General features: G+C 44.6%; 3 protein-coding genes and 1 non-coding gene across 4 annotated transcripts; 3 read left to right on the top strand and 1 right to left on the bottom strand.

Moving 5' to 3' along the window:
* The first annotated feature begins 126 nt into the window (after positions 1-126).
* UPF3B (UPF3B regulator of nonsense mediated mRNA decay) lies at positions 127-9,716 on the top strand. The gene is made up of 10 exons (XM_032767035.2): positions 127-460; positions 1,323-1,429; positions 1,573-1,679; positions 2,955-3,053; positions 3,689-3,799; positions 4,362-4,405; positions 5,464-5,652; positions 6,184-6,344; positions 7,277-7,589; positions 8,588-9,716. The coding sequence occupies exons 1-10, from the start codon at positions 332-334 to the stop codon at positions 8,729-8,731; spliced, it is 1,404 nt and encodes a 467-aa protein (XP_032622926.1). The 5' UTR covers positions 127-331; the 3' UTR covers positions 8,732-9,716.
* Positions 9,717-15,613: 5,897 nt separating this feature from the next.
* Positions 15,614-19,807, top strand: RPL39 (ribosomal protein L39). The gene is made up of 3 exons (XM_032767053.2): positions 15,614-15,697; positions 16,643-16,746; positions 19,436-19,807. Exons 1-3 carry the CDS (start codon positions 15,695-15,697, stop codon positions 19,482-19,484), a joined length of 156 nt encoding a protein of 51 aa, XP_032622944.1. The 5' UTR covers positions 15,614-15,694; the 3' UTR covers positions 19,485-19,807.
* Positions 18,744-18,874, top strand: LOC116817205 (small nucleolar RNA SNORA69). Its single transcript, XR_004371867.1, has one exon. It is a non-coding gene; the product is annotated as a small nucleolar RNA SNORA69 (small nucleolar RNA).
* A 4,745-nt stretch (positions 19,808-24,552) lies between the features above and the next one.
* Positions 24,553-27,753, bottom strand: SOWAHD (sosondowah ankyrin repeat domain family member D). Its single transcript, XM_032767044.2, has 2 exons — positions 27,663-27,753; positions 24,553-27,181 (listed from the first exon to the last, which is right to left on the bottom strand). Exon 2 carries the CDS (start codon positions 27,047-27,049, stop codon positions 25,964-25,966), a length of 1,086 nt encoding a protein of 361 aa, XP_032622935.1. The 5' UTR covers positions 27,050-27,181; positions 27,663-27,753; the 3' UTR covers positions 24,553-25,963.
* Between the last annotated feature and the right edge of the window lie 21 nt (positions 27,754-27,774).

Below are 27,774 nucleotides of genomic sequence, written 5' to 3' on the forward strand. Positions count from 1 at the left end.
GCCGCCATTGTGCCGAGGCAAAGCCCGCTGGAAGTGTCGCGAGTGCAGCAGCGATAGGGCGGGGCTAGGTCCCCTCAGAGACTGTGGCGGTGGCCGCGCTCGGGGTCGCACTAGGCTTGCCACGGGAACTTCCCATGGCCCCGATGACCTGCCTGCTGGGAGCGGCCGCCCCCGTTAGCCCCAGTGCATGCCGGGAGCGCCCCTTCCCTTGGTGCTGTATCCCTGAGGAGGCGCCAGGCGGCGGTTCGTGGCCCTTTAAGGCTGTGATCCCGCGAGAGGCGCAGCGGCCAATGGGCGGGAGGGGGCGTGGCTCGGTGGGCTGGAGAACGGGATGAAGGAGGATAAGGAGAACACTAGGCCTAAGGAGAAGCGGGTGCCCGGGGGCCCCCTGGACCTGAGGGGGGGCGGGGAGCCCGAGAGGCTCGAGCGGCCGAAGGACAAGAAGGAGACGCTCAGCAAGGTGAGGCTGGGGGCGGCCTCAGCCCCTCCGCTGGCGCTGGCAGAGCGGCCTGGGTTCCGCTGTGCCTGGGGGCTCCCTAGCTCGGGGCCGGCGCGTGCTGCTGGCGGCGCTTCCCCCTCTCCCGTGCCCCGGCCTGCGCTCCTGCCGCCTGCCCGGGGCCCTGGCGAGCTGCTCAGTAGAGCCCCGGGCCCGTGCGGAGCGCCGCAGACCCCAGTGCCTCAACCCTCAAAACGGGGCTCGTGGACGCTGTTCTGGGGATGGGGCCGGGCCAAGGGCGCCCGGGGTAACAACTTACAAACGCGGCGCGTATCCGGCGGTGTCTCGTTTTTCGGTGTCCAGCGGGAGGTGCCGCGATCTGATGGTTTGCTCGGGGTGCTGAGCTCGCGTGGCGTTTTGAGTGTTGTCCGCACTCTGCGGAAACAAGGCCTGCCTGGCATCCGGACCCCCTGGCCACCACTTGGGAAATGTTTGGCCCAAGTCACTTGCTCACCGTAGCAGTTAGTGGTAGGCTAGGGAACGGAGCTCAGGAATCTTGCCTTTGAATTCCTTGCTCTAATCACTGAGCCACATTTCCTCACTTAAAGCCTGAGACTGCTCCCCTTGGGAAGTGAGTGGGAGTCTTTTCTTTGACTTAAGTGGGTGCTGGATCAGGCCCCCAGTCTCTCTCTGCTTTCTTGAAGAATTGTGATGTTTCTAGGTCACTCAATACATAGGATATAAAAATGGCATGGTTAAATAGATTTCCCCATGAGCCACAGTTGTTGACTTAGCTTTGTTATCCTATGGTATCTTTCAGTTAAGAAATCTGAAATAAAGTCAGGGGCAGACAATAATTTTACACTCTTAAAATTCCTGCGTTAAGGTGGTAATTCGACGCTTGCCTCCCAGCTTGACTAAGGAACAACTTGAAGAACATCTTCAGCCTTTGCCTGAACATGACTATTTTGAATTCTTTGCTAATGATTCCAGGTACAACACTTCAGGTTTCAATTTTTTCACATAACTCTAGTATGTCAATTAATTTACACTTGTCCATAGTGTATATCGTTAAAATCATCAGCAACTAGCCAGCTTCATTTCCTTACACATTGCAATTTTTTGTCCTTTTGCAGTTTGTATCCTCACATGTTTTCCAGAGCATACATCAACTTTAAAAACCAAGAAGACATAGTACTGTTCAGGGATCGCTTTGATGGTTATGTTTTTGTTGATCACAAAGGCAAGTAAACATAAAACTTGATTATATACTAAAATGTTTGTATATCAGATATATTTGATGAGATTTAGGAGATTGTCAGGTAGTTTATTCCCAATTTTTTTCTTATTGTACACTTTCTTTTAGTGCCGTAATTATACTTGGGCACCATATATTGAGATTAAATGCATGGTGCTTGCATGTAGACTTTTCGATAAACTTCATGACACTTTTTGTAGTAGATTTTAAATACAGCTTAAAATAATTAACAATAAAATCCCCTTTTTAAAGCAACATTAGTGCTAAATTTTCTAAACAAACTGCCGAAGAGGAATTCTAGCCCGTTAGCAATTTACATGTGTATATAGTCTAAGTTTAGTTAGCTGTCATTGCAGTATATTGTTATGTGGTTTGTTGGGAGCATTCAGCTCCTAATACTAAGACTAACTGGTGTTTTGGCTGATATCTTTTAACGCATATATATTCTGGGTGAAATTCTGGCTCCATGGGAGTCTTGCCAGTGTTTCCAGTTGACTTCCGTGTGGCCAGAATTTCACCTGAAACTCTTATTTTATTTGGATATTTTTATATATTTGGTTTTTTGTTTTTTAGAGATTTTACTTCTAACTTTTTTTTAATTTTCATCTTCCACCAACCAGTTGCTTTTTGTGAAATAGAGTTATGACAATTGAAGTCTCAGTTATTCAGAAGGCATTGAGTGGCCAGTTTCATGTTCCAAGCATCAATTTAAATTACCTAGATTCTCTGAAACTACTTCTCTGTTCTGCATGGATTTTTTGTCAATCTCATTGGGTTTTGTCAAGAACAGAAATTTCCCCTTTCTCCATATTTCCAGTTTATCACACAGTGTTCTCCCCCGCACCCCCTCCCCCAGTGAATGAAGCAGGAATTGGGGGCGGGGGGGATGACAGCATGTGGTCATAATGCGTAACTATCAGGATGCCGAATTAAGGTTGCCTGAGCAACCTTAACTCTGGCATTTCCTAACTTTTGAGTATTATATTTTGCAACTTTAACTTTCTTTTAATGTAGTTTTGTATGTGTTTTGTGTATAGGCTGGAAAGTGCTTTGAGATCCTCTTGCAATGAAAAGGTTATAAGGAATGTTGTCGTGTGGTCAGATATAGAAACACAAATTCCATAGCTACTATCTATTTATCTGTTCTAATGTTGTTTCTTATAAATACGCCCTAGTGTCCCTCCTCCAATATAATACACGGTCAGGAATTTAGTGTTTTGTTTTTTACATTAGTGATTAAACAGTTTTAATATTTAACAGGTCAGGAGTATGCTGCCATTGTAGAATTTGCACCTTTCCAAAAATCTGCAAAAAAGAAGAATAAGAAAAAAGATGCCAAAACTGGGACTATTGATGATGGTATAACTACTGGGGTTGTTTGTTGTATGCATGTGTATGTGGTGCATGGTATTTGATAACAGAAATTCGAATTTATTTTGACTGTGTGGTGTCCTAGCATAACAATATAATGTTGTTTGATACTAAACATTTAACATGCAACAGTGATGCTTCTGTTTTTTCAAAATAACTTGTCTGTTTTACTATAACAAAAGTACTTAAGGTATTATTGATATTATGATAGTACTTACTGGTCCCCAGCGAGGGATGGGGTTCTGTTGTGCTAGGTAATGCCCACATGTGTAATGAAAAGATGGTCCTTGTCACAGTTAGCTTTTGCAGGCTTGGTACACTGGAAGAAAAACAGACAACTGCAAAACCAATAAAATATCTTAATAAGCACACTATGGAATAAAGTTGTTAATAATGCAAGATTTTACTTATTAATTGTGTACTTTACAAAACATAACCAGACATGGTTCCTGCCTCAGAGTTAGATTTAACTTGGCTAAAGACAAATATCAGGGAGCAGCTCATAAGACTATATAACCCATTCTTGTTTGTTCGTAAGTTTGAAAATGCAGAGTGACTATTGAAACTCCCAGAAGAGGGGTCAATATGTGTATTTTGTAGCACAAACCGATCTTTCTCTCCAGACCCAGAGTATAAGAAGTTTTTGGAAAGTTACAGTGCAGATGATGAAAAGTTAACATCGACTCCTGAAACACTACTAGAGGAAATAGAGGCAAGAAACAAAGAATTAATAGGTATGAAAACTGATATCTTGTATGTGAACCTCTTCTCACAGTATAGGAAGACATAAAAGTACAATATTTTGTAGGTTTGTGACGTTTGAACTTTGGGGATTCTACATTCCTTTTTAGATTATTTAGTATCATTAAGTCCTTAGAGTAATACTACTAATGAAGATCTGCTTTATTCATCCCTGGGCTAGTCCCTCTTCTTAGTTTAAATAGCATATAGTAGTCTTCTCCGCTACCTATACTAAACACCTGGGTTATGTGCTGTTAAATTCCAGTGATGGGTGCATTGGCTCCTTTTAATATTAGTACTGTGGGATGGGAAGTGACATATCAGTGTAAGTTACAACTCATTTAGTTTAGCTAAAACATTAAATGAGGAGATGTATACCCTTCATTTACTTATGAATAGCTACATTTCAAGAAGAGAGAGAAGTTGTGGTACAAATAAGACTGAAACTGAGCAAAATCTAAGATAGACTGAGATACGTTTTCATAAGTTAGATGGGAAAGACTTATCTTGATATTTGTAAAGGCAAAAATATTTATGTTCTTAATGTTTATTTAGCTAAAAAGACAACTCCCCTTCTGAACTTCTTGAAAAACAAACAGGTATGATTTCTCTGTATAATCTATGTAGAGTTTTTGGTTACAGTTTTTGATAACTTGCTCTTAGAACTTGTGTGTGTACAGTGATGTCTGTATAGTAAGATTTTCTTTTGTAGTAAATGGATCTAAAGACTTTGTTTTAAATAATTTTTCGAGAGCTACAGAATTGTTCAGGTAGGTGGGAGCACTTCCTGCTTCCTTCTCTCCTCAGAAGAAACTTGACACTTTTTTTTTTTTAAAGGGAGGGGAGGGGAGGCGAGGCTGGGGGAGGAAATATTCTACAACTGTTTGTTCTGCTACAGGATTGCATCCTGTTGCCTAACTGGATCTGTGCTGCTCAGCAGATGGTAAATGTAGTGGAGCAGATCTAACAGTGTAGCTGGACTTGCTTGCAGAGAAAAAATGTAGTGTGTGCAGGACCTTAGTCTAACGATTATAATCATGTTTAAAATGGGGTGAGGTTTTCTTGTACTCTTTATCCCAAATACTTGGTATGGTCTGGGTTCATGCTTAACAAACTGTATGTTTAGCAGGGATTGATGGTGGCTTCCAGAGTATTGATATCAAGCTATATTTTGCTTAACATGGTGGTTTAATAACAGTCCTTGTTACAGTGGAACACTGAGCGATGTGAGCTGCAGCTTTGTGATTGGCAAGCCATTCTTCTGTTTAACATATTGTTTGCAGCTACCAGGATTTAACTTAATGTCCTCTTGTTGATTTCTCTCCTATGAACCTATTTTTCTCCCAGGTGTGTAACTTTTTAGGGTGGGTTCTGATGTGTTGGTGTTTTCATTTTAAAATATAGAGTTAATGATTTCTGAAATATACATAATAATGCTGCTCCAGTGAATTTTGACGCTGTCAATAAGTTGCTTAAAAGTAGGATACAAAGAGGGAGACAAACGTTTTGTAAAGCTGTATATTTTAGAGAATTTTGTCATTTCAGGGCATGGTATCTTATGGAACTCTTAAAAGTAACTTTTTTCTTTTTCTAATGTGGGAAATGTTTGTGGATTTTTTTTGTTGTTTGGTCCTCGTCTCTCTCCCTACCTTTCCAGAGACTGAGAGAAGAAAAAAGAGAGGAGAGGAGAAGAAGGGAACTGGAAAGAAAAAGACAAAGAGAAGAAGAAAGGAGAAAATGGAAAGAAGAAGAAAGAAGGAAGAGAAAAGAGGCAGAAAAACTGAAAAAATTTGATAAATGCCCAGAGAAAGAAAGGGATAAATCAAAGGATGAACCAAAGATTAAGGTACAGAACATGTCATTGTTATAGGCTGTTTTCATTCCCTGTAAAAGTTGCATACAAAATGTGTTCACTGAATACTTATCCAAGAGTAACTCATGATCTTGAAGGAGTAGACTAGTTATTTCATAATGTTCATGTTTTTGTTAACATACAGTAAGGATTTGTATGATTGTTAGTTGCTTTAGTTTATCGTTAATAAACAATTTTCATTTGAATACATGTGTGTATGCTTTTGTTCCCTAGAACATATGAATTTAATATAATCTGGGTAACTGGATATATTTGATTACCATCTTCAATATTTGATCTTGTTCTCGTACTGTACAGGGAAATGAATCTTCTTCTGGGACTGGGATCATTATTTTAGTTGTAGACATTACTACCTCCTGAGCACAGGGAATATGGAAATAACTAGTTACATGTATGTGTATTTCTCATGTTAAGCAGAAGTCACTTCAACCCAGTAGCTAAATTATACTGTGCTGCGAATTAGAACGAGCCTTTGATTAAATAGAACGTGTGTTTTCTTCATAGCTACTTAAGAAACCAGAGAAAGATGAAAGAGACTTGGAGAAAAAGGAAAGGTTCAAGAAACTGGAAAAAGAAAATGTGAGGGAAGAAAAGGCGGCTGGCGCACTAAGCAGCATGTCAGCCAAACGATCCGATGGAGAGACTAAAGAGGAGAAGGCAAAAAAGTTAGTATTCCAGTACTTACTATAAATGACTTACCAAAAAAACCCAGCCTTCTAGACTAGTAATTTAAAACTTAGGCTGCACTGCCCAGGAACAGCTTTTGAATTCAAATGAAGAAATGTCTCTGATCTGAATTGTCTGGGAGAGTGTACTCATGTTCGGGGAGTAGGATGGGTCCATCTGGACTTGAACTGTTTCATATGTTTGTTTAATAGACAAATTTTAGTGTGTTTATCAATAACACTTGGGCTTTCAATTGAAGATATTTACAAATGGAGCCAAGCTCAGGAGTTGGAGCCCAATTCAGGAGGCACAGCCCTTGGGCAGAGATGGCTTTAAGCCACCTCTGTGCCCTCCAAATTCTGGGCATGGCTTTGGGCTTGCAGTCTCTAGCATAAATGAGAATAGCTCCATAGACTGCACTTTATAGCAGCTTCTGAGAGCACAGGGGCCACTTTAAGTCCATAATACTCATAATGCATATCCCTTTAGAGGCCTTGGCAGGAAGGAAAAGTATGGCCATCCTTATGCCAGAATGACAACCATGTACTGAAATAACTAATCCTCACAACATCCATATGATGTATACAGGTGTGGGTTTTCCCCCATGTGTCAGAGGAATGAGGCAGAGATTTAAGTAATTTCCAAGGCCACAGAGGGAATTAGGAAGTCCCACAGTTCCAGTCACATAGCTGACTATCTGTAGTGTTCTTGCTCATTATCAAGGATTACATCCTCACTGCAGTTTATTTCTGTATCTGTAGTAAGATATGACTGTAGGCTTCTAGGATATTTTAACTCTTGTCTAAAATCTACAAATCCACGTCTAACAATATTGATGCAAATTTGGAGTTGTAGTATTGATTACTGCTAGCTGTGATTTTGATTATCCAGTCTTCTAAGCTTAATTTCTTGCTGTGTTTTTTTCATACAGATCTGAAGATGAATATGGAAAAGATTACAGGGACCGAGAGAGAGACTTTGAAAGAGAGAGAGAATATGATAGACTGCAGCGGGAGAAACAGAGACGCCAAGACGAAGAGCGTCGTAGGCAGAAGGAACGCTTTGAGAAGGAAAAAGTTTTTAGGAAAAGAGAAGAAGAGGTTAAAAAGGAGATGAACTTACTCAGAGAGAAAGGAAGGAAAAATGAGCTTCCAGACTTTACAGGCAACATAGAAAAAGCTGAGAAAATAACCAAAGATGACAAAAAAGAGGATGCAGCTAAGAGAGATCGCATCAGAAATAAGGTGCTGGCTCTCTTTGAATTCACACCCATTCTATATAAGGTCTTGTTTGTGGTTTGATGGTGAATGTTAATTAAGGGGAAGGTCATGCTATTTCTTACCTTCTTGACTTTTTTTTTTCCTCCTTCATATAATAATTCAGCTGTAAACTTTGCCATCATATATGAGGGGAAAATAGACAGATCTTGTAAGCTTTGCTACTGCTAAGATGAACTTAGTCTTGGCAAAGTTCTTGTTGCCTTTGTAGGAATTATGTACAAGTCCAGCTGTTAGTGGCAAGTTCTGAACAAAAGTGAATGAATAAATGTCTGTCCTGGTTTTGCCAGTACATAAACATTGGCTTTTTAACATTTGTGTCACCAGAGAAGTGATATGGTAGGACCAGATTCTTGCAGATGCTGCATGTGGGTTAATGCCAGTAAGTACGTCTCTATAAGCAAGAGAAAATGATATAATAGCGGTGGCTGCCTGCTATACCTTCTCCAAAACACTGCAGAGGCTGCTGCATCAGGTATAAGAGAGGCAACACTATGCAGTGTCATAGCACAGACCCCATGTTAATGTACATATCGTTCTATATGCAAAATACCCCCCCAAATATGTATTCCTTCCATGGATAGGAATACATCCAGTTTAGATGTGCACTAATTCTGCATTTGTAGCATCTGTAGTGTGTGTGTGTTTCATGGTTTTTAGTTAAAAAACGTTCCTTGGGAGAAGCTTTGAAATTTGCTCATGTGCTTGAAGAGGACAAACTGAATTGTTCCTTAAAATATTATCCTTGGGTGCATAATCTAAAGCAGCGTTCTCACCTGTGCTATTTGAGCAGTTACTCTGTGTCGTTGGGTGTCACTGAATAATTTAATAGTATTTTGGGAAAGTCTGAAAAGGTCTGTGTGGTGTTCTGTTTGCCTTCTTTAGTATCATTCTTTTAGAAATGGTAGGAATTTTGTCTTGTAGCCAAAGCGTCATATTGTCTGATACCTTCTGATTTATTTCAGGATCGTCCAGCAATGCAGCTATACCAGCCAGGAGTTCGAAGTCGAAGTAGACTGTGTCCTTATGAAGACATTGCTACAAAGTCTGTTGACCAAGGAGCAGATAAACAGGAAAGTGAGACCAGTAATACAAAAGAAGAGGAGTGATTAGCACGCAGGCCTTATGTGTTCTGATTATTGAAGCAGCCAAAGAGCATGTACTACGCAATCCAGAAGTGCCTTCAAAGAGAAGGAACAAAGGAAGAAAAGGGGACATTGTGCTGTTGGATGTTTCTGGTTAAAGAACCTCAGAATTTTGAAATGTGTTCTCATTGTTACTGGAATTTATTTTCATAGCAGCAGACTACAATGGAGAAGAAAATGTTTGCCGTTTGCAAAGTAGAAAAGCTTTTTGTGGCCTTAAGTATGAAAAATGCGAGTCATGTGGTCAGGAGGATGACACCTGGATCTAAAAGCAGAGCTTTTTTGTAAAGCTGTCCTGAACCAGTGTGTGGTACACTTAAAAAGAGGAGCAAAGTTAAAGCTGCAGTTATGCTCAAAAGCTAACATCCGATATTGCTGTGCTGCGTGGTATTTGAATCTGAGACTACAATAGTTACAAATAAACAGTGTAATCCTAGCACTAAAACAGCGTTCTCAGACTCTGGTAGCTGGGCCATCAGTGGTCTGGGGAAGCCTTTCCTGGTTTTATGCAGAACAAACCTTTTCAAGGTAGAAGCGGTAGGAAGTTTGGAAAGTGGGGAGAGGCCTTATAAAGAATCTTCCAGGTAGGAAGTGGGTTACTGAATGAAGTAGTTGAACTAAAAGATTGCAGTGTAGGAATAATTACTGGGTATTTCCTTTTTTGATAAATTGTCATGTAATGTCTGTCTACCTACACTGAAACAATTTTTATTTTTTTTTTTTAAATTTCAGTATAGCTGTGTAGAGTGATTCTTTTCAAGCATTCCTTCTTGTTTTCAGTGTCTTAAAAGTAGGAAATTTTGCCATTTCAGTCTCTGCTTCATCTTTCCTGATCCATTGGAGTGTTATTTCACAGCCCAGAAGAAACTGCACCAATAATGATCCTCTTTAAGCTAGCAAGTTTTAGCCTTAGCTGTTTTGTACTGAAACCAATAAAATATCTCAAAATGTTAAAGATACTATAACTTATTTGTCTTCAGTGAAACTTTTTTTTATTTGGAGGCATGACAGAGCTAGCCTTATCTCATGTACTGTATTTATCCTTTATCAAAGCTTTTCATACTAATATTGTCAACTAGTTAATATCGTCAAGTGGCCTCAAACTCCATAACAAAAAAATCCCTGTACTCTGCTGAGAACAGTGGAGAATATTAAACTAATACATCACTAGCTAAATTACAGTGCATAATATTACAGTAACTCCTCACTTAACGTAGTTATGTTCCTGAAAAATGTGACTAAGTGAAACAATGTTAAGCAAATCCAATTTCCCCATAAGAATGAATGTAAATAGGTGGAGTTAGGTTCCAGGGAAATTGTTTTTCCAGACAAAAGGCATTATGTACATTTTAAACAAGCAATTTAATATTATGCTGGGGGGGAGTAGTGTGCATGTGCTGTGTGTTTACAAACACACTGTACATACAGTACAGTACTACAGTTGGGAGGTGCCCCTGCCTTACCCTACACAGGCACAGCCCACTGGCACTGGAGATGAAGGAGGCTGGAGGTGCTGTAGGCTAGGAGAAGCGTGTGCAGCAGCAGCTTCTCCTATTCTGCAAGCACCAGGGGCAGGGGGAGACTCAACCCTCAGCCTGCCCAGTTCCCCTAAGCCCTCATCCTTGACCTGCCTTTTCTCTCCCCCCCCCCCCACTTTCTCCCCCTTACTTCCCACTCCACTCCTCTCCCCTCCCTTCTAAACACCATAAGCCAGCTGACTGCCACAGCAGGGGAGGAGGGGGAGCCTGCAGGCTGGAGTCCTCACTCCTGTCCCCTCCCTGGGGCAATCAGCTGGCTTGGGGAGGCAGCGGGGAGAAGGGGAGCCTGCGTGCTGAGTCCTTGCTCCTCCCTCCTGCCCCCAAAATGCCACAAGCCAGCTGACTGCTGCAGGTAGGAGGGTGGGGGGCACTGATCCCTGGTATCTGCCAGGAGGCGCTGTGGGAAGGGGGGGCATAGGGAGGCTGCCAGCTGTGGAGAAAGCAGTCAGCCAAACAACATAAGAGAGGAGCATTGCACACCTTTAAATGAGCATGTTCCCTAATGGATCAGCAATGAAACAATGTTAACCGGGACGACTTAAATTGAGGAGTTACTGTACTTTTACCAAAAAAAAAAAAAGTAAAAATATAACTTAGTGGAGAGAAACCTCCCAGATGCAGAATGAGTCCTTCCTTTACTACTATTAATAACCCCACCTTTGGCCTCTTACGAGAAAAGTAGAGGAATCTTAACATTTTTTTTAAAAAAAAAAGTCCACTTCTGTTAACAGCTAGGGAAGATCCATAATCGTCTTCTCTATTTCTTTGCTGGCTGGCTGATCTTAGTCAAAGATGACACAGCAAGAGGACTGGGCCTAATGATATTTTCTTAATCATTAGTACATGGGAATAAGGAGGGTTGAAGAAGTTTGATCTCTACATTTGTGTTGCTGCACCTCCGTAATCATAAATAACTTAATGCTATCCTCTTCAACTGAATGTAGGTGCTTTCCTTTCAGACAGCTACCTACAGATCTTTGAATTAAATACTACCCTTGCAAAACCTTTTGGAAAAAGCATAGTGCTGTCTATTTCTGAGGTACTATATCATGCAGTCAGTGTTGGAATCTTTCAAGGTAAACAATTTTCATCGCAAATTGTGTTTAAATTATTTTTTAACCATTGAAGATAAAATGTCTGTAACTAGTAACACTTTTCCTTTCCTTGCTTACATTTGCTCTGCTGGATCTCATTTTACCAGAGCCAGATGTTTTAGCACAATCACTCAACAGGCTATCCCATAATTATTGATCACATACTTCCTTTCAACTTCCTATCTGGTACAATTACTGGCAGACAGAAACCTGGACCATTCATTTGACCCAGTGTGGTTTCATAGATTCCAAGGCTGAAAGTGACCATTGTGATCATCTAGTATGACCTCCTGTATAACAGGACATAGAACTTCTAGAAAAACATCCAATCTTGATTTTAAAATTGTGTATTGTGATAGATTCTCTATCATGACGCTTGGTCAGCTATTCCAGTGATTGATTACTGTCAGAAACGTATGCCTTATTTCCATTCTAGCTTCTGCTTCCAGCCATTGGATCCTATTATTCCTTTCTCTGCTAAACAGAAGACCCCTGTTTAAATATTTGTTCCCTGTGTAGATCCATAATCAAGTCACCCCTTAACGTTCTCTTTGTTAAGCTAAATTGATTGTTGTGATTTTGATATTCTTAACATTGACTTCAGAGTGGCTATATAATTGGTAGAAAATTGGAATGGGCCCTGACTTCCGTGGTTTGTTTGTTTTTTTTTTTTTGTAGGGAGGAAATGTTTGCCTTTAAGCTTTTAAATACTCATCTTGAAACATATCTTCCTTTTGACCCCTCTCATGCTAAGGCTGTGATTAGTGATCTATTCCCTACAAACGTAGACAGTAACTTGATTACTGCTGTGAAGGGGTTGTAGTAACAAGTTCACCTTTCCTGAACCACAGTTAGGACACTGATATTTCTCAGCAAATTATATATGACACATAGCAAAGCATAGGTTACCCAAGAGAGCAGCTAAGAATATCTTACATTTCCATAGCTCCTTTGGTCCACTATGATCCTAAAGCACTTTATGTACTCCACAAACTGATCTCCAAATCATTGAATACACAGAGATCACTTCTTGCAAAGCAGCTAGCTCAAGGGTGCAACATCAGCTTATTTCAAAGCACAGAGCAAAACTGCACAGTAGTTTATATTTGGAAAATAAAGTCCAGGAGTTTAGGAAAGCAGAAAGTTAAGCACTGGTGTTGCAAAAAGTGTGCAAGGCCATTAATCGCATCCTGCTCTGAAAGACCATGACTCTGTGCAACGTGTGACATTGTGGATGGCTTTACACAAATGGGCTTCCGTAACTGCGGAGGGACAATAGATGGCACGCATATTCCAAATCTGGCACCAGACCACCTAGCCACTGAGTACATTAATCACAAGGGGTATTTGTCTATGGTTCTCCAGGCACTTGTGGATCACCGTGGGCATTTCATGGACATTAACGCAGGCTGGTCTGGAAAGGTGCATGACGCACGCATCTTTCGGAACACTGGCCTGTTCAGGAAGCTGTAAGCAGGGACTTTCTTCCCAGACTAGAAGATCACTGAAGGGGAAGTCTAAATGCCCGTTGTGATCCTGGGAGACTCTGCCTGGGAAGAGGTGTGGTCCCAGGACGGTTAAAGATTTGTGTATGTCCAGGTATCACATGCAACCTTGTCCTTTGGAGTACAGTGCAGCGGGTAATGTACTTCATCAAGGCTAAACTGCAGAGGGACGAGTGTTGAGTGCAGAAGGTGCTCGGAGTCCGCAGGGGTGGACTGTAACGGGGCAGGAGTGAAATGCAGATGGGTACAGACTGGAGCCAGGAGGTTGATAAGAGTGTGTTGGCAGTGTCTGGAGGCCACATGGGAAAGAGTTTTGCAACATGAGGGTGGGCGCAGAGCTGCTCAGTTTGCAGTGCTAGTAGTGCCTGGAGTGTGTGTGCTTGGTGCTCCATAATGTTTAAGAGCTGTTCCATGCTTCGGTCTGGCATGCCCTGTTCTCCTTTCGGTCCCTCTTCTCACTGTCCTGCCACTTCTTCAATTCTTATTTTTCGGCAGCAGAGTGCATAACATCATGCAGAAAGTCCCCTTTAGTTCTTCATGACCTCTTTCGAATTCGATGCAGCCATTCAGCTGGCAATAATAAAGATGGAGGCTGGGCTCCCAAAGTCATATCTGTGAAGCCAAAATGCAACATTTTACAGAAGCAGTATTGTTTGCAATACACAGACCACTGCATCAGTGATTTAAAAATGCAGCCGCTCTTCACATACCTGTCACTAACTGATCCCAGCCAAGCACACATGAGCCACAAGACCCCCAAACTGGTGAGTAACCACAGGGACAGGGGAAATCAGTGTTGCAGGACCATACTATACACTGGGCACGTGGCTTTTGGGGAGAGCCAGCGGTGTGTGTGTGGTGCAGGGGGGGAAGTGTCGGTCTTATAATCATCACTTACTGTCCCCACATTTTCCACAGCCTGTGTTCATTATGGAAGATATCTCGCTGCTGAGAATGAGCAAGGAATCAAGGGAGAGTCTTCTCCAAGGGTGTCCACCCTGGCCCTTAATGCGACTCACCTGTGTGCAGCAATGCCCCCTCCCCCCAGAGTGGCACAGAGAAGTTACCCTTAATGAAGTAAGAAACAAAGCCGCTCTGCCGAAGAACCAGTAGCTCCATGAGAGTTTTGTGGAGATCTCTGAGGCAGATTTCCGTGAAGTGAGGGAGTCAATCAACACCCTGTTCCGCCGCTCAGACAAGGCATGTGGTAGTACATGCATCATACAGACACAAGCCTACTTTCTGCAACCCTCCTGCCCTCATCCACTCACTTCAGCAATTCCCAAAATCAAAGCCACTTACCCGGGGCCTCCCCTCCTGTTTGCGCTTCGCTAAGCTCCAACAGTTCTGACTGGCTAGCCTCCTCCAGGGTAGAGAAAAGCTCCTGGCTGCATGCATCTCTGACCTCCTAGTCATCCTCTGTCTCTGGGTCCTGCTCCCCCTTCACATCCTTGTCCAAGATTTCCTCCTCTTGGCTCTGTGCAGTCTAAACTGGCACGCAAGCCACTGAGTATCATGTCCAGCTCTTTGTAGAACCGGGAGCTCATGGGCGCAGCACTGGAGTGGCGGTTTGCCTCCCACACCTGGTGGTAGGTGATCCACAACTCCTTCACTTTAATCCTGCAGTGCACTGTGTCCCCGTCATGGCCCCTTTCTGTCATGCACTGTGAAATCTGTTTGTAGGTATCATAATTTCTACGGCTGCAGTGCAGCTGAGACTTGACAGCCTCCTCTCCCCAAATGCTGATGAGGTCCAGCAGCTCAGCATTGCTCCAAGCGGAGGATTGCTTGGTACATGGAGCAGGCTTAGTCACCTGGAAAGATGCACTAAGACCACTGCTCACCAAGCAAACGGGATGGGGACTTTCAAAATTCCCAAGGAATTTAAGGGGTGGGGCTCATGGTTGGTCACTTGAGGGCAGGGCAGTAGAGTTCAAACTGATGACCAGAGAGGTGAGGACAGGCATTGTGGGACACCTCCCAGAAGGCAATCACAGTGCTGTAATCGACCACGGTGTCTACACTGTAGCCCCGGTGCAGAAATCTGTGGGTGTTTTTTTACAGCGCTGCAACTGCACAGCTTCTGCACACTAAGTGCCTTGGCGGTGTGTACACGTAAGGAGTTACACTGCAGAAAGCTGCTTTACTGCGCAGAAACTTGCTAGCGTAGACAAGGCCTAAGTTTGCCCATCCTAATACTGGTGTGACCTTGCCTAGTTGGAAAGAGCTGATTCCACACAAGTCCTGTGCCAGCAGCAGATGCAGCCCCTGCCCTGAGAACATCACAATGGAATGACAACTGTGTAAGGCAAACTTTCCAAAAACTGCTAATGTATCGCTTTTTTTAATTTCCACAAAAAAAGCAGTTTTTGGATGGTGACTTCTGTTGTATTTTAAGAAAACAAAAGACTTACCCAAGAAACAAGAGGGCATTAAGGCCTTGTCCCCTTGATTTTGGTAGGTCCTACCAAAACAACATTGAGAGTAATCAGCTTGGGAGCGGGGGCGTGGTTTGAACAAGACAGATCGGCTCGGTCTTTGGGGCGGCTTACGGCGGCTGTCAGCAGGTTTGGCTGCTCAGAGAGCTTGGGATCCTGCACCTTAGACGCTGTCTCTTTAACACGGGGCAGACGCGGGGCGCGAGTGAGCGAGAAACGAGGCTGCAGTAGTCCCGGGGAGGCGCTGGGTGTCGCTGTTCCCGAGGCCACCTCCCCATCACCCCTTGCTTCCTAGCCCCGCCCCCTCCTTGACTGCGCCGCCATTGTGGTGACCTGCTCGTCGTTCGGCACCATGGTGAGACAATCCAGCCCCATCCGCTGCTGCGGGGGCTGATCCGCGCTCGGCTCCGGGGCCAGGGCCTGAGGGGCCCCCTCCCCGGCTCTCCCCGCGTGGAATCGGGGGGTGGGATGGGCTTGAAGGGCGGGGGGCCTCTGGGCCAGGGGCCGCCCCCTGCCCGGCTCCTAGCCGGGGCAGCCACGACTCTCCCGAGCGGGTTCCTGGCGGGAGGCTCAGGCCGGCGAGCGCGGCCCCTGGTGGGGGTGAGGGGATCTGTCCCGCCCGGGCTGGAGTCACCCGCCGCGTCCTAGGGCCTGGTGCTGCCAGCCCATGTCCTGGGCGCGCTCCTGCCCCCCGCTGCTGCGGGGATAGGGCCGGGGATTGGAGCCCACCCCCTAACCCTCCAGCTCGGTAGGGGAAGGAGGCTGGCTGGCTGGCGGGGGAGCACTAGGCTAATACACGTGGCCTTGATTCCTTGGGGTGGGGGAAGGTCGAGCGCTCCTTGTCCTGTACATGGCGACCTGCCCCCGGGAAATTCGTGGTAGCGTTGGCAGTGGAGCCAAGATTTGTGGTCTTTACTGTTTGCCGTGCCCTCTGAGCTCTGTGCAATGGATTTAGGTTACTGAGTCCCACTTAGCACTATAGGTACTACTGCTCCCTCTGTGATCACAGTCAGCTCCGTGTTTGTCAGGCCTGGTTACATGTGTTTAAGTGTGTGACTAAATCTATGTAACTGAACCGGGCGCAGCTTTGAATAGGTTGAAACTGATGCAGTGTGTCCGCATGCACAGTTGCGCCAGTTGACCTCAATCTGTTTACCTGTGTCCCTTTAGTTACCACTGATATTTCTGTGTGTAGGCAAGTTCTCACAAGCTGAGGCTGCATCTGTAGGGAGGTCTCTGAATGCAACTTGTTATAGGGGAGAGTGTCCCCAATGTCTTCCCTTTATCTTTTCATCTGCAGTCATCCCACAAGACATTCAAGATCAAGCGATTCCTTGCCAAGAAACAAAAACAAAACCGGCCTGTCCCAACGTGGATTCGCATGAAAACTGGCAATAGGATCAGGTAAAAACAGCTATTGCTTTCTGCGAGTTCACAGCTCGCTGCCATACCTGATCAAAAAAAATATATACACTTCTGCTGGCATAGCTGTGTTGGTTGGGATTGTGAAGGTTCATGACTGACACAGCTGTACTGACCAAAGCCCCCAGTTATACAAGCTCCATCTACATTATGAATAGTGGCAGGTGGATCAAAGATTCTTGTTCTCATGGATGTATTGTGAGGAAAATCCACCTGTGATTACCCTGAGGGCATCCATCCCCTGTTCTTGAAATACAGTGTCTGGGGAACCTTACTACTAAAGAATTTCCATCACTGAAGATCTGTGGATGGTGATCGGCTAGTACATAAACTTTGGACGATTTGTAACCACAAATCATTACCAGAATGCATATGCAGACTGAAATACTGTACTTGCTTTTGTCCAGTGTTGTTCACAGATGTATTGCATGTCAGTACTTGCTTGTGCTACATTATAAATAAGGATACATTTTAGGCATGGAGGTCATGGCAGGCACAGATTCCATGACTTTACCAGACATCTGTGACTTTCTTCAGCTAGAGCCGGGATTGTCCATCCCTCTCCTATGGCTGCGAGTGGAGCCGGGACTGTGCAAACGTGTGTGCGCCCACCCCGCGACTTCGGCTGGGGCCTTGTGCATTCCACCACCCCTTGTGCTGGGGCTGTGTGCCCCCTGACGCCCATTGGCTGCACCCACTGGAGCCACGTTTGTGCACCCCCCAGCCCTGGGGGGAGCGCCCCCCCTCCATTATTTTTTTTCAGAAAGGCTCCTGTGAATTTGAATAAAAATTCACAGTCCATTTTGGTCAATTTCATGGTCACAGGATTTTAAAAATCATAAATTTCATGATTTCAGCTATTTAATCCTGAAATTTCACAGTGTTGTAATTGTAGGGGTCCTGATCCAAAAAGGAGTTGAGGGGGAGGGGGGGTCCCAAGGTTATTGTAAGGTGGGGGGTTTGCGGTACTGCTACACTTACCTCTGCATTGTTGCTGGTAGCAGCGCTGCCTTCAGAGCTTGGCAGCTGGAGGGCGGCGGCTGAAGGCAAAGCAGCGCCAGCAGCAGCACAGAAGAAAGGAGGACATGGTATAATATTGCCACCCTTACTTCTGTGCTGCTCCTGGCAGGGTGCTGCCTTCAGGCCTATGCAGCCGCCGCTCTCTGGCCACCCAGCTCTGAAGGCAGTGTAGAATTAAGGGCAGCCCTCCTAATATAACTTTGCTACCCCCTTGCAACTTCCTTTTGGGTCAGCGCTCCTTCTCCCACCCCCCCAGTTTGAGAAACACCAGTCTCCCCTGTGAAATTTGTATAGTGTAGGGTAAAAGACCAGATTTCACGGTCCATGGCACATTTTTCATGTCAGTGAATTTGGTAGGGCCCTATTGACTACCCATGACCTCTCCATGACTTTTGCTAAAAATAACCATGACAAAATCTAAACCTTCATTATAAATAAAACTTAAACTACAACAACACTTCAAACAAACAGTCACAGTGTATTTCTCTTTGACGTTGTCTGCACCACTTGATGTTGAACAGCAGAGCAACAGCTGCATTTCTTAAAGTGCCTTAGGTTTATTCATATCCTCAGCTGCTGCAAGTGAAGTACTGAGCTCTTTGCAGGAAAAACGCCTTCAGTTAAACTATGTGTAAATTTCTATATTTTACTTCTATATTTTCTGCTGCTGGGTCCTCTTTTTTCTCTGAGTGAGTGTAGCTGGTGGTTAAAGCAGGAGGCTGGGAGTCAGGATTCCTAGGTTCTATTGCTGTCACTACAGCTAATTTTCTCTCTGTTCTTAGGAAAGTCACTTTGCTCTGTGCCTTGGTTTACCCATTTGTAAAAGGGGCATAGTACCTATCTAACTGTGTTCTAGGCATGTTGAGCATTAGGGTTACTAAAATGCATAATTTTAATTATTTTTGTCTTCCAACACTTAATGCACCAAAAGCATCAGTTTTCAGCCCAAAGTATTTGATAAAGCAGGCTGCAATTACAGTGCTTCATTTTGTGGGAGTACTGCCATTTTCCTGCTGAGAGTAACTCTGTTAATATTGCCTTTGATTTCACTATGCGTTGGTGAAACCGCTAATCATTAACATGTACAAGTATGATATTTAGAGCCTTCGGTTATGCAGGTTTTGAATGAATGTTTTAGTGCATTTCCCTGGAAAAGTGCTTTCTCCATGCTGCAATGCACTCTCCTGTGTTCCTGGATTCCACTTCTGTTTTGTTTTGGTAAGAATGGTACTAGTGGTGATGTTTTAAGAGCTAGCCAGTTCTTTACTGCCAGCATTGAACGCATGAATTCTAGGCTATCTGTGACTGTCTTCTCTTCTAAAAGTGTCACAGTGTATGTCCATGCCCAATGCTGCTGTCTCTAGGTAAGTTTGCTTCTGGGAACATTCACCTTTTTTAAAGCTGCTGATGTTATTACACCAATAGGGGTTCATATACCTAGTGAAAAAGGAAAGGAAGTATATATGGAAAATAGTTTAAAAAACGAATATGAAGTAATTTGCTATTAACATAATTAATTGACAAATTCCCAACTAAACCTTTACAAGAGATTCCAGCTCCTTACTAGTGGGTTAATTCTGAATGTGATTGTCGTCTGCATTACAGACTGTCAAGTGTGCATTGCTTCTTAAGTGTGCTGCTTTTGTTTTAGGTACAACTCCAAAAGGAGGCATTGGAGAAGGACCAAGCTGGGCTTGTAAAGAGCGGCTCTAATGGGAACTCTAATGACATGCGTCTCTCCTGCCCTAAGACCTGAAATACGCATTGCCACAAAAACCACCACTGACCCATTTTGGAGTGTTGAACCTTGTTCTCCCCTCTCTCTTCCCGAGCCTCCCAAAATCAAACCAAACTGCAGTCTTGAAAGATGACTTTAATAGAGTCTTTTTGGAATATTATAACTGAAAAATGAAGACTCTGTTCATTTAGTGTTCTTTATTTCTGTGCTCGGATATATTGACTTAATTTGAATTGCCAGTTTTCAGATTTAATAAATATGAGCATTATTGATCCTTTGAATAAATGATTCTGGCTGAATTTATTACATGCATTGCTTGAGATGGGTGGGTAATCTGGAGAATAAAGACTGAAATTAATGTGAGCATTTATCAGTGTGTGAGAAAAGATCCTGCCATCCCAGTCTCTTCTCTGTACTGTTTGAAACAAGCAGGCAAAACTAGTATCTCCCTTTTGTACCCTTTTGACATAATTATACATTAATAACCAAACTTGGGATGCAATTTAGAAATATGAACTTGCCCTTATTTAAAAGAAAATCTCAATCTCTATTGAGAAAGAGAGGTAGCTAGTCAGGGTCACACTTATGTAGAATGTGCAAAGGATTTTACATGAATAAGTAAAATAATCAAACCCTTCTAAAGCAAACTGGAAAATCCCTAGTTACCAGGAGGTTCCATCCTGTATTGTCTTGGTGCTCATAAATTGCTGTATTCTTCTTATCTATGACATTTTGCTAATATTTAACGGTCTGCCTAGTATTCTGATACAACCCTTTTGTACACCAAGGGCCAGATTTTTCAAAGGTATTTAAGCACCTGTCTGCATCTTCAGATTCCTAAGTATCTTTAAAAATCTGGCCTCAAGTCCTTTTGTAGTGACTGACTGGGATGTTGTATATTCTCCAAAATTGCAAGCAGTGTATGTTGCCAAAATGAAGCATAGAGCGATCCACATGCATTGGCCACTTCTTCACATTCAGCTATGGTGCACAAATTGTTTTATGTTGCAGATCCAAAAGTGATCCATTAGGAAAACCTTGCCCAGTCAATTTTTTATTCTCAAATAGCCAGACTGAATTTTGGAAATCTGCACTAGGATAGTCACTTTAATCCACACAAGATTTTGAAGGGGTATAAAAAGTCAACAGTGAGATGTTGGGGATGACTGGAGGTGAAAATTTTTCCAGTTAGGGTTTTAAGTGACATTTAAACACTGAAAATTCTCCTCTTCCTACTTCTGATCAGTTATCTGCACAACTGAATGATTAATACTTCTAGTTGCAACATAATCAAAAAACTGGTAGTTTAAGAAGGGTGGAGGAGGTTGCTCTGTGGAGGTGGGAAGGAATAGTGGTTGGGAATATAATTGGTTGAGTCATCAGTAATTCCTGCACTCTGCAGTAATGACCCTTAACTAGACAATGTTGCAATTACATGACAGAGCAAGATGATTTGCTCAAGATCACACTGAGTACCAGTGTCAGTAGGAACTGAGCCTTGTCTTGATCCCCTGCGTTCCACCATGTTGGGTCTGGTATGTACATTCTGGAAATAGCTGTGTTTTTACTTCTGTGCACTGATGTGACTGAGACCAAGCTAGCTTGGTGCTGAATGGAGCAGAGGAGTGAGCTGCAATTGCTGTACTTTCTAGGGGACTTTAGTTGAAACTCGATTCCCTGGTGGCAGCACACCATAGCATGCCTTTATCACTATGCCCTGTGGGGCCAGCAGAGAGGCTGTCAATTTTTAAGATGATAAATAGGGTGGAGCTGATCTTTTTACTGGCGTTCATAGTAAGGCAGAGAAGGTGTGCAGCATGTACTTTGCTTATGGCAGCTTGTTGGGCCTTACACACCTACCTACCTCTCCAAAGGCATTTTGGAAAGCCTAGTTACCAAAGGCAAGTGAGGCTAGTGCAGAATTAATCAGGGAGATGGGTAGCTCAGTAGTTTGAGCATTGGCTTGCTCAACCCAGGGTTGTGAGTTCAATCCTCAAGGGGGCCATTTAGGGATCTGGGGCAAAAATCTGTTTGGGGCTTGGTCTTATCTTGAGTAGCAGGTTGAACTAGATGATCTCCTGAGGTCCCTTCCAGCCCTGATATTCTGTGATCAACTGTGGACACCACAGTTGTATGCAGCCACCAGGAAGGGGCAAAGCAGAGGTGACATACATACAGATATCACTTTTCACAGAAACAGATTTACTAGCTAGTAAATCTTTAAAAAGGCAAAAGAAACAACAAAAAAGACAAGAACATGCAAAGAACATTATTTTGTTTCTATTCTGTTTAGGCCTAGTAACAAATAGAGACAAAACTGTACATTATTTTTGAGTGCAACAAAAGCCTACCTAAAAAATTAGAATGATTTGGACATGTCTATGTGTATATTTATTTGTTTTTCCTAAAGTAAGTTAAGTATTTTAAGAAAAATTGTCTGGGTGGCCACCAGTAAGAGTTGGTGGCTGCACTCTGAGGCCACCAAAAAATGTGTAGTAAGACCCGTTGGGCTAGTGTTCAGTAACAGGCTTAGGACACATCAGTAATATCTGATCTTCCAGCAGCCCATCCTGGGGATGTGTAATAGTCTAATTTCTGCTTCATCGAGAGGGGAGGATAAGTCTCCAATAGAAGATGAGCACGAAGCATTAATAAAGATAATTAAAATGCTTCAAATCTAACTGGAGACCGCATGCTAGAAGTTGTCTCACTCCAATTTTTTTAAAGGAGCTTTCTCATGTTCAGAGATCATCCAGCAGCCCCGAGTCTGAAAGCTTTATCCATGGAATCTCTCATAAGTTTTCCTCATGTTTTGTTTGTTTGTTTTAATCCAAAAGCTTTTGTGAATCTGGCATTTCTTCTCTCTCCATAAGTACAACCACTGAGGAAAAGACCTGCTGTTTGAGGCTGCAGGTGTTTAGAAGATACAGCACTGAGGAAGGCTGAAAATCAATCCTATTAGATCCATCAATCCCACCCCTCTCGTTTGCTTCCTTTCCTTAACCTGGGCAGGAGTGATCAAAGCCATTATTCCTACCAGGATAGGCTGCTGACAAAGTTTCTCCCCATCATGAGGGTCAGGGCTGGGATGAAACCAGTCACTTTACAATCTTGAGAGTAGAACTAGGCAATCCTTTCAGAAGGTATTTGTGGCAATGCTGGTCCAGGCAACAGGTTAAACTGATTCTTTGTTGTACAGCTATTATTAGACAATTGCCTAAATAATACTTAGTCCTGCCCTCAAAGCCGGGGTCTGGACTGACTGGTCCCTTCCAAATCTATGATGCTACTACTGTTATTCTGCTATTTTATTCAGACAGTGGCAACTTCCAGCAGGGAGCTGCCATTTCCTTGGGAAAATAACTGCTTATAATTGTTTTTAAAACATTTCCCCACTGAATCTTCCTTTTGATTCAAACCTTACCTTAAAGGGACAATGTCCAGACATATTTAGGCCCAAACTGGGGTTTGGTGAAAACAAGCTTGTACAGAATCTTGGCCAACAGGGCTATTTCCATAGTCTAAATTATTATTTCAGTGGCCGCTTGGTTTTTTCTCTTTTCACGTAGATTGAAAGCTCTTAGGGACAGGGCTTGCCAGTTTATATCAAGCCTAACGCAATGGGGTTCTGGTCCAGGACTGAGGCTGTTCTGCATTATAGCAACATAAATCGTAGTTCAGTGAAATAAGTGTTCCTCTGCATCCTGGGAACCCGGACTTTGCAAAAATGTGCTAATGCACAAGAACCAGGAAATCAGGGCTGAGGTTTACAAAGATGCTCAAGGAATTTGGATGCCCAAGTCCCACTAATTGTAATGGAAATCAGGTGTCCAAGTCCCCTAGGCAACTTCGGAAATCTTTGCCTAAGTGGAGTAGGAACGGACCAGTCTGTTCTCATTATGTGTGCCCAGTGAAATGCAGAGTAAATTAGACTAGTTGGGTTTAGTAATCAAAGGTGCTGATGATAAAATAAGTCATTATTTCTATTAACCCTGCAGACCCAACACAACTAGGAGACAGCTGGATTCTATCTCACATCATTGTTTACATAGTCCTGGTCAGTTACACTGGTGCAATCTCACTGAAATCTCTAAAATTACCCAGGTGTCACTGAGGGCCTAATTTGGCCTGCAGGATCTTTATTACTGGTGATGATGCACAGCAAGGAAAGAAACTAGCTTAAGTCTCAGAGCTTCTCTTATATTTCTAGGGCTGGCAGTTAGAAGGGAAACATCATTTTCCCTTATAAATGAAGTCTAGAGAAGATGAGCACGGAACTCCAGGAGGCCATTTTACAGCACTTCTCAAAGCAGAACCACACTATAAATAAATGCGACAGTTAAAAAACATCTGACTCTGTGTGAAACTGAGGCTGGGGCAGCTGTTAGTTTTAGGCCATTCTGAGGCAGTCCCAAAACTTAAAACAAGCATGAATAGCATACACTTCAGACAAGTGAGTAGAATAGGATTTACCTTTTTAATACTTACAAATCCGAGCAGTGATACATTAGAAAGGGGGATTTGGAACCACGCCTTTCTTTGTTTCGCTGGAGTGTCACTGTCACCACATGCCCTCTATAACCGGAGTTTGTTGTTCTTATCTATGTACTCTTTTCCATTTCTCAGAACAAGTGTGTCACCAGCTCCTCCTTCCTGTAGGAATCTGATCTAAGTTTCTTTCCTCTGCATGCAGGGCCGGTGCAACCATTAGGCGATCTAGGCGGTCGCTTAGGGCACTAGATTGGGGTGCCATTTTCTTCGGCAGAGACCGCGGAGGCCGGATCTTCAGCCTCCCTGGTCGGCCGGCATTTAGGTGGAGGGAGCTGGGGCAGGGGAGCGAGGGAGGGGCCACCTGCAGCAAGTAAGGGGGAGGAGAGGCACACGGGGGAATCCCCACAAGGGGGGTGCCTCAGGGCAGAGGGGAGCTGACACGGGGGGAAGGGGGCGCCTCAGGGCGGGGGGCACGGGAGGGGGGAGGGCGCAAGGTGGAAGTTTCCCCTAGGGCGTGAAACATCCTTGCACCAGCCCTGTCTGCATGGAACCCACCTACAGTAATTTCCGCCTAATCTGGCCCCCTTTCCCTCCCACCCAAGGCTCCCCGTCTATTACTTTAAAATATTCAAACAGGTGTAGAGAGGATGTCTTGAGTGTTTCTAGTTCCCATCCTTTTCTCCCTGGTCTGTCCGTCCTTTGGGAGTGCCAGAGCTGCTTAAGCAAGCTGCGCCTCCTCACTCCACCATTTACTCTGTGCTCCACCACCAGAGTCAAATTGGGGACTTAAGCATTTATTTGACCCAGCAAACAGCTTCTAGAAAAAGAAATGCACATGATACTTCCCAGGGCATTTTGAAGGCATATGTAGTTTAATGGCATTACCTGTTTTCTGTATTTTTCCTCCGTGTTTTTCCTTAGCAGAGACATGTCATGAAAATAAGATTTTTGTTTTTGGAGTTTCAGTGGCTGCTTATTCCCCACCTGAAATCCAAATCCTCTGTGACATCTCAGTGAGTCACCGTGGAATGTGTAATGACATGCTGCTAACTGTCTGTCCAAGGCCCTCTGAGCACCCTGCAGACAACAATCATGCTAATCTTACACCCTCATTGTGAAGTAGGGAAGGGGCATTATCCTCTTTTGGAAAAGAGGAAACTGAGGCACAGAGAGACGAAGTGCCTTGACCAAAGTCATGTGAAAAGCTTTTTGCATAGCCAGAAATAGACTCCTAGTTCACCATCCAGTCCTGTGCTTTAACCACAAGACTGCGCTTCCTCTGCCACTCTATCATGTGACTTGTGCCTTTGGGCAGAGAGACACCGTAAGCAGCAAGAGCAGAACTAAAGGTAAACCAGCACCTCTTTCCATCCCGCTGTTCTCAGTGACAGCGCTGGAGCAGGCAGGGAAACAATGTAAACAAAGCAGAGGAGCCTGCTTATCCCGATGCTCTGCTTATAGAACCATGCCCTGGCCAACGGTGCAAAACCTGAGTAAAGGGGCCTGTGCGGGGCACTGGCGTGAGGGCTGGGATTGGCAGGCTGAACTTCCGGGTCTCCATTCATGCTGGAGAGGTTCGGCAGTAGGAGAAATGTTACAGTAAGAGGCTTCCATTGCACAAGCAGAATAGTGACTGCAGGGCAAATCCTGCCCCCAGCTACGCATGCACGATTGCTAAACAGTGGACTGCCAGGGGAATGGTGCACAAACATCTACAGGCAGGATCCAAGCCTGTGCAGGTTTGCAGAAGTCTTAGCCAATGGCTCTTGAGTAATCTCAGTGCACCAGCTGCCATTGGTTAGTCTCGGCTCAGCAAGTGTCCTGTACCAACCCTTTGCCACCCCACTGCAGCCCCCTGCTCTCCTTCCCTGCTCCCCAGCCCCAGCCAACCTGCTTTTTAAAACTAGTTCACAGGCAACATCAAACTGATTCTTAGCCACAAAGGACAATTTAAAGGTCTTGGAAGAATGAAAGTGCCTGTCTGAACATGCTCCTGAAGGATGGCAGTCTGGTGAACACCTGGGTCCTCCATTCAGCACCAGAGCCACCAGCCTTTCTGGATGACATGCAGTTGTTGTTGGCATTCCACACCCCAAGCTGGGCCAGGTCTTCCTCTAAAGCCCCTGACAGCTCCTTCAGCTCCCTGGAAGCATCTGCTCTCAGGTACTGCCAGGCTTTGTGGCCACTGTGGTCCCGCAGGCTCGTGTTGGCACCGTAGGCTCCCACCAACACCTTGATAACCATCTCGTGTCCCTGCAGGGCAGCCAGATGCAGGGGTGTCAGCCCACCACTGGCCGTGGGAATGTTGACATCTGCATGGTAGCCCTTCTTCTCTGCACAGGTGATCACCTCGATCAGGGCCTCATGGTGGCCATGCTTGGCCAGCCAGTGGAGGGCAGTGAACCCTGTCACAAAATCTCTCCTGTTCAGCAGGCTGGGATCCACATCTAGCAACCTCACGATGCTCTCAGGGTCCCCCTGGGCCACAGTCAGCATCCACTCATGCTCGAGGGGGTCTAAGGCTAAGGACAAGTCCTCAGGGCTCTGTTCCAACCTCTGCTCCAGCTCTTGTTGCATCCCCACGGCAGGGCTGCTGCTGCTGGCTATCTTCTGAGCAGCTGCAAGCCACATAGCGCCCTCGGCTCCACTGCTCTGCAGCAGAACCTCCTTCAGACCTCTCCGCCGTGCGCTGCCCCGGCCTATGGAGAGCCTGGCTGCGTCAGAGCTCACATCCCAGTTACCTGAACCTCTACTACCCCTGCCCATGCTCCTGATCAGGTCCCTCTTCTGTGACTGGCGGAGTTTCACGTTCCCCACTGCTGCTGCTGCTGAGGATGATGATAACGCCTGGACTTTGGGGTTGGGCGCCTGGCTGTCAATAAGTGCCTCTGCTCGAGACTGGGAGGCCTCTGGCAACACATGTGGCTCAGTGCCCTTTGGTACCTCTAGACTCTCTTCCTTCTGCATCCTGGCCATGATGTCTCCTCCAGGCTTCACCATCCCCAAGATCTGCTCCTGTGGCTCCCCCAGAGGCATCCGTCTCCCTTTAAGGCATGATCGAGGCTCTCTGTGCTGCCAGGGTGTGGAGAAGTGGTTCCCTGTCCCGTTGAGACTCTGCCTCCAGTCTTCCCTCCTGAGCTCTCTGGCTGCAGAGCTTCCTGAGACTGCCTTAGAAATGTTGCAAAGAGGAACCAGCATTTAGTTTCTGTGCTCAGGGGGAAGGCACTTGTTGTGAAATAAGTTACAGGCAGCAGCAGATTCTGGGCTGCAGGCAACACACCTTTCAGCTGATCACTGATTTTCAAAGGCTTCACTGTCTGCTATTTATTTACCAAGAAACGCTAGAGCAATTTCCCCCCCACTCCCAGCCCCTCCTCTCCAAACTACCTGCCCCCTGGTTCTTAATATTCAATAACTCCCCAGACGGGGGCTGTGTTTTCACTCCTCTCCAGATTTTGACGGCTTGTATGATAACATAACTACATTACAACCCACTGTCCAGCTGGATCTGCAGATCCGGGACCCGTTTGACTTCCTCCTTCCTACACGCAAATCAGTGATAACAGAAGCCAAAAAAAAAAAAAAGGAGCTCAGTCCATTCAAGCAGAAAGCAAGCAGTGACTTTTTCACTGCAACAGCTGCCACTTACCTTTCCAATTGCTCCTGTGGTGGGTGGGGAAATAGAGCTCCGGGTGGGCAGAATTCCCAACCTGCCTCTTGCTAGGCACCTTGAGGGCTGCTGCCAGCAATTGGGCCACTCC

The sequence above is a fragment of the Chelonoidis abingdonii genome, chromosome 8, assembly GCF_003597395.2.
Source record: "Chelonoidis abingdonii isolate Lonesome George chromosome 8, CheloAbing_2.0, whole genome shotgun sequence".
In the NCBI taxonomy this organism is placed as follows: Eukaryota; Metazoa; Chordata; order Testudines; family Testudinidae; genus Chelonoidis; species Chelonoidis abingdonii.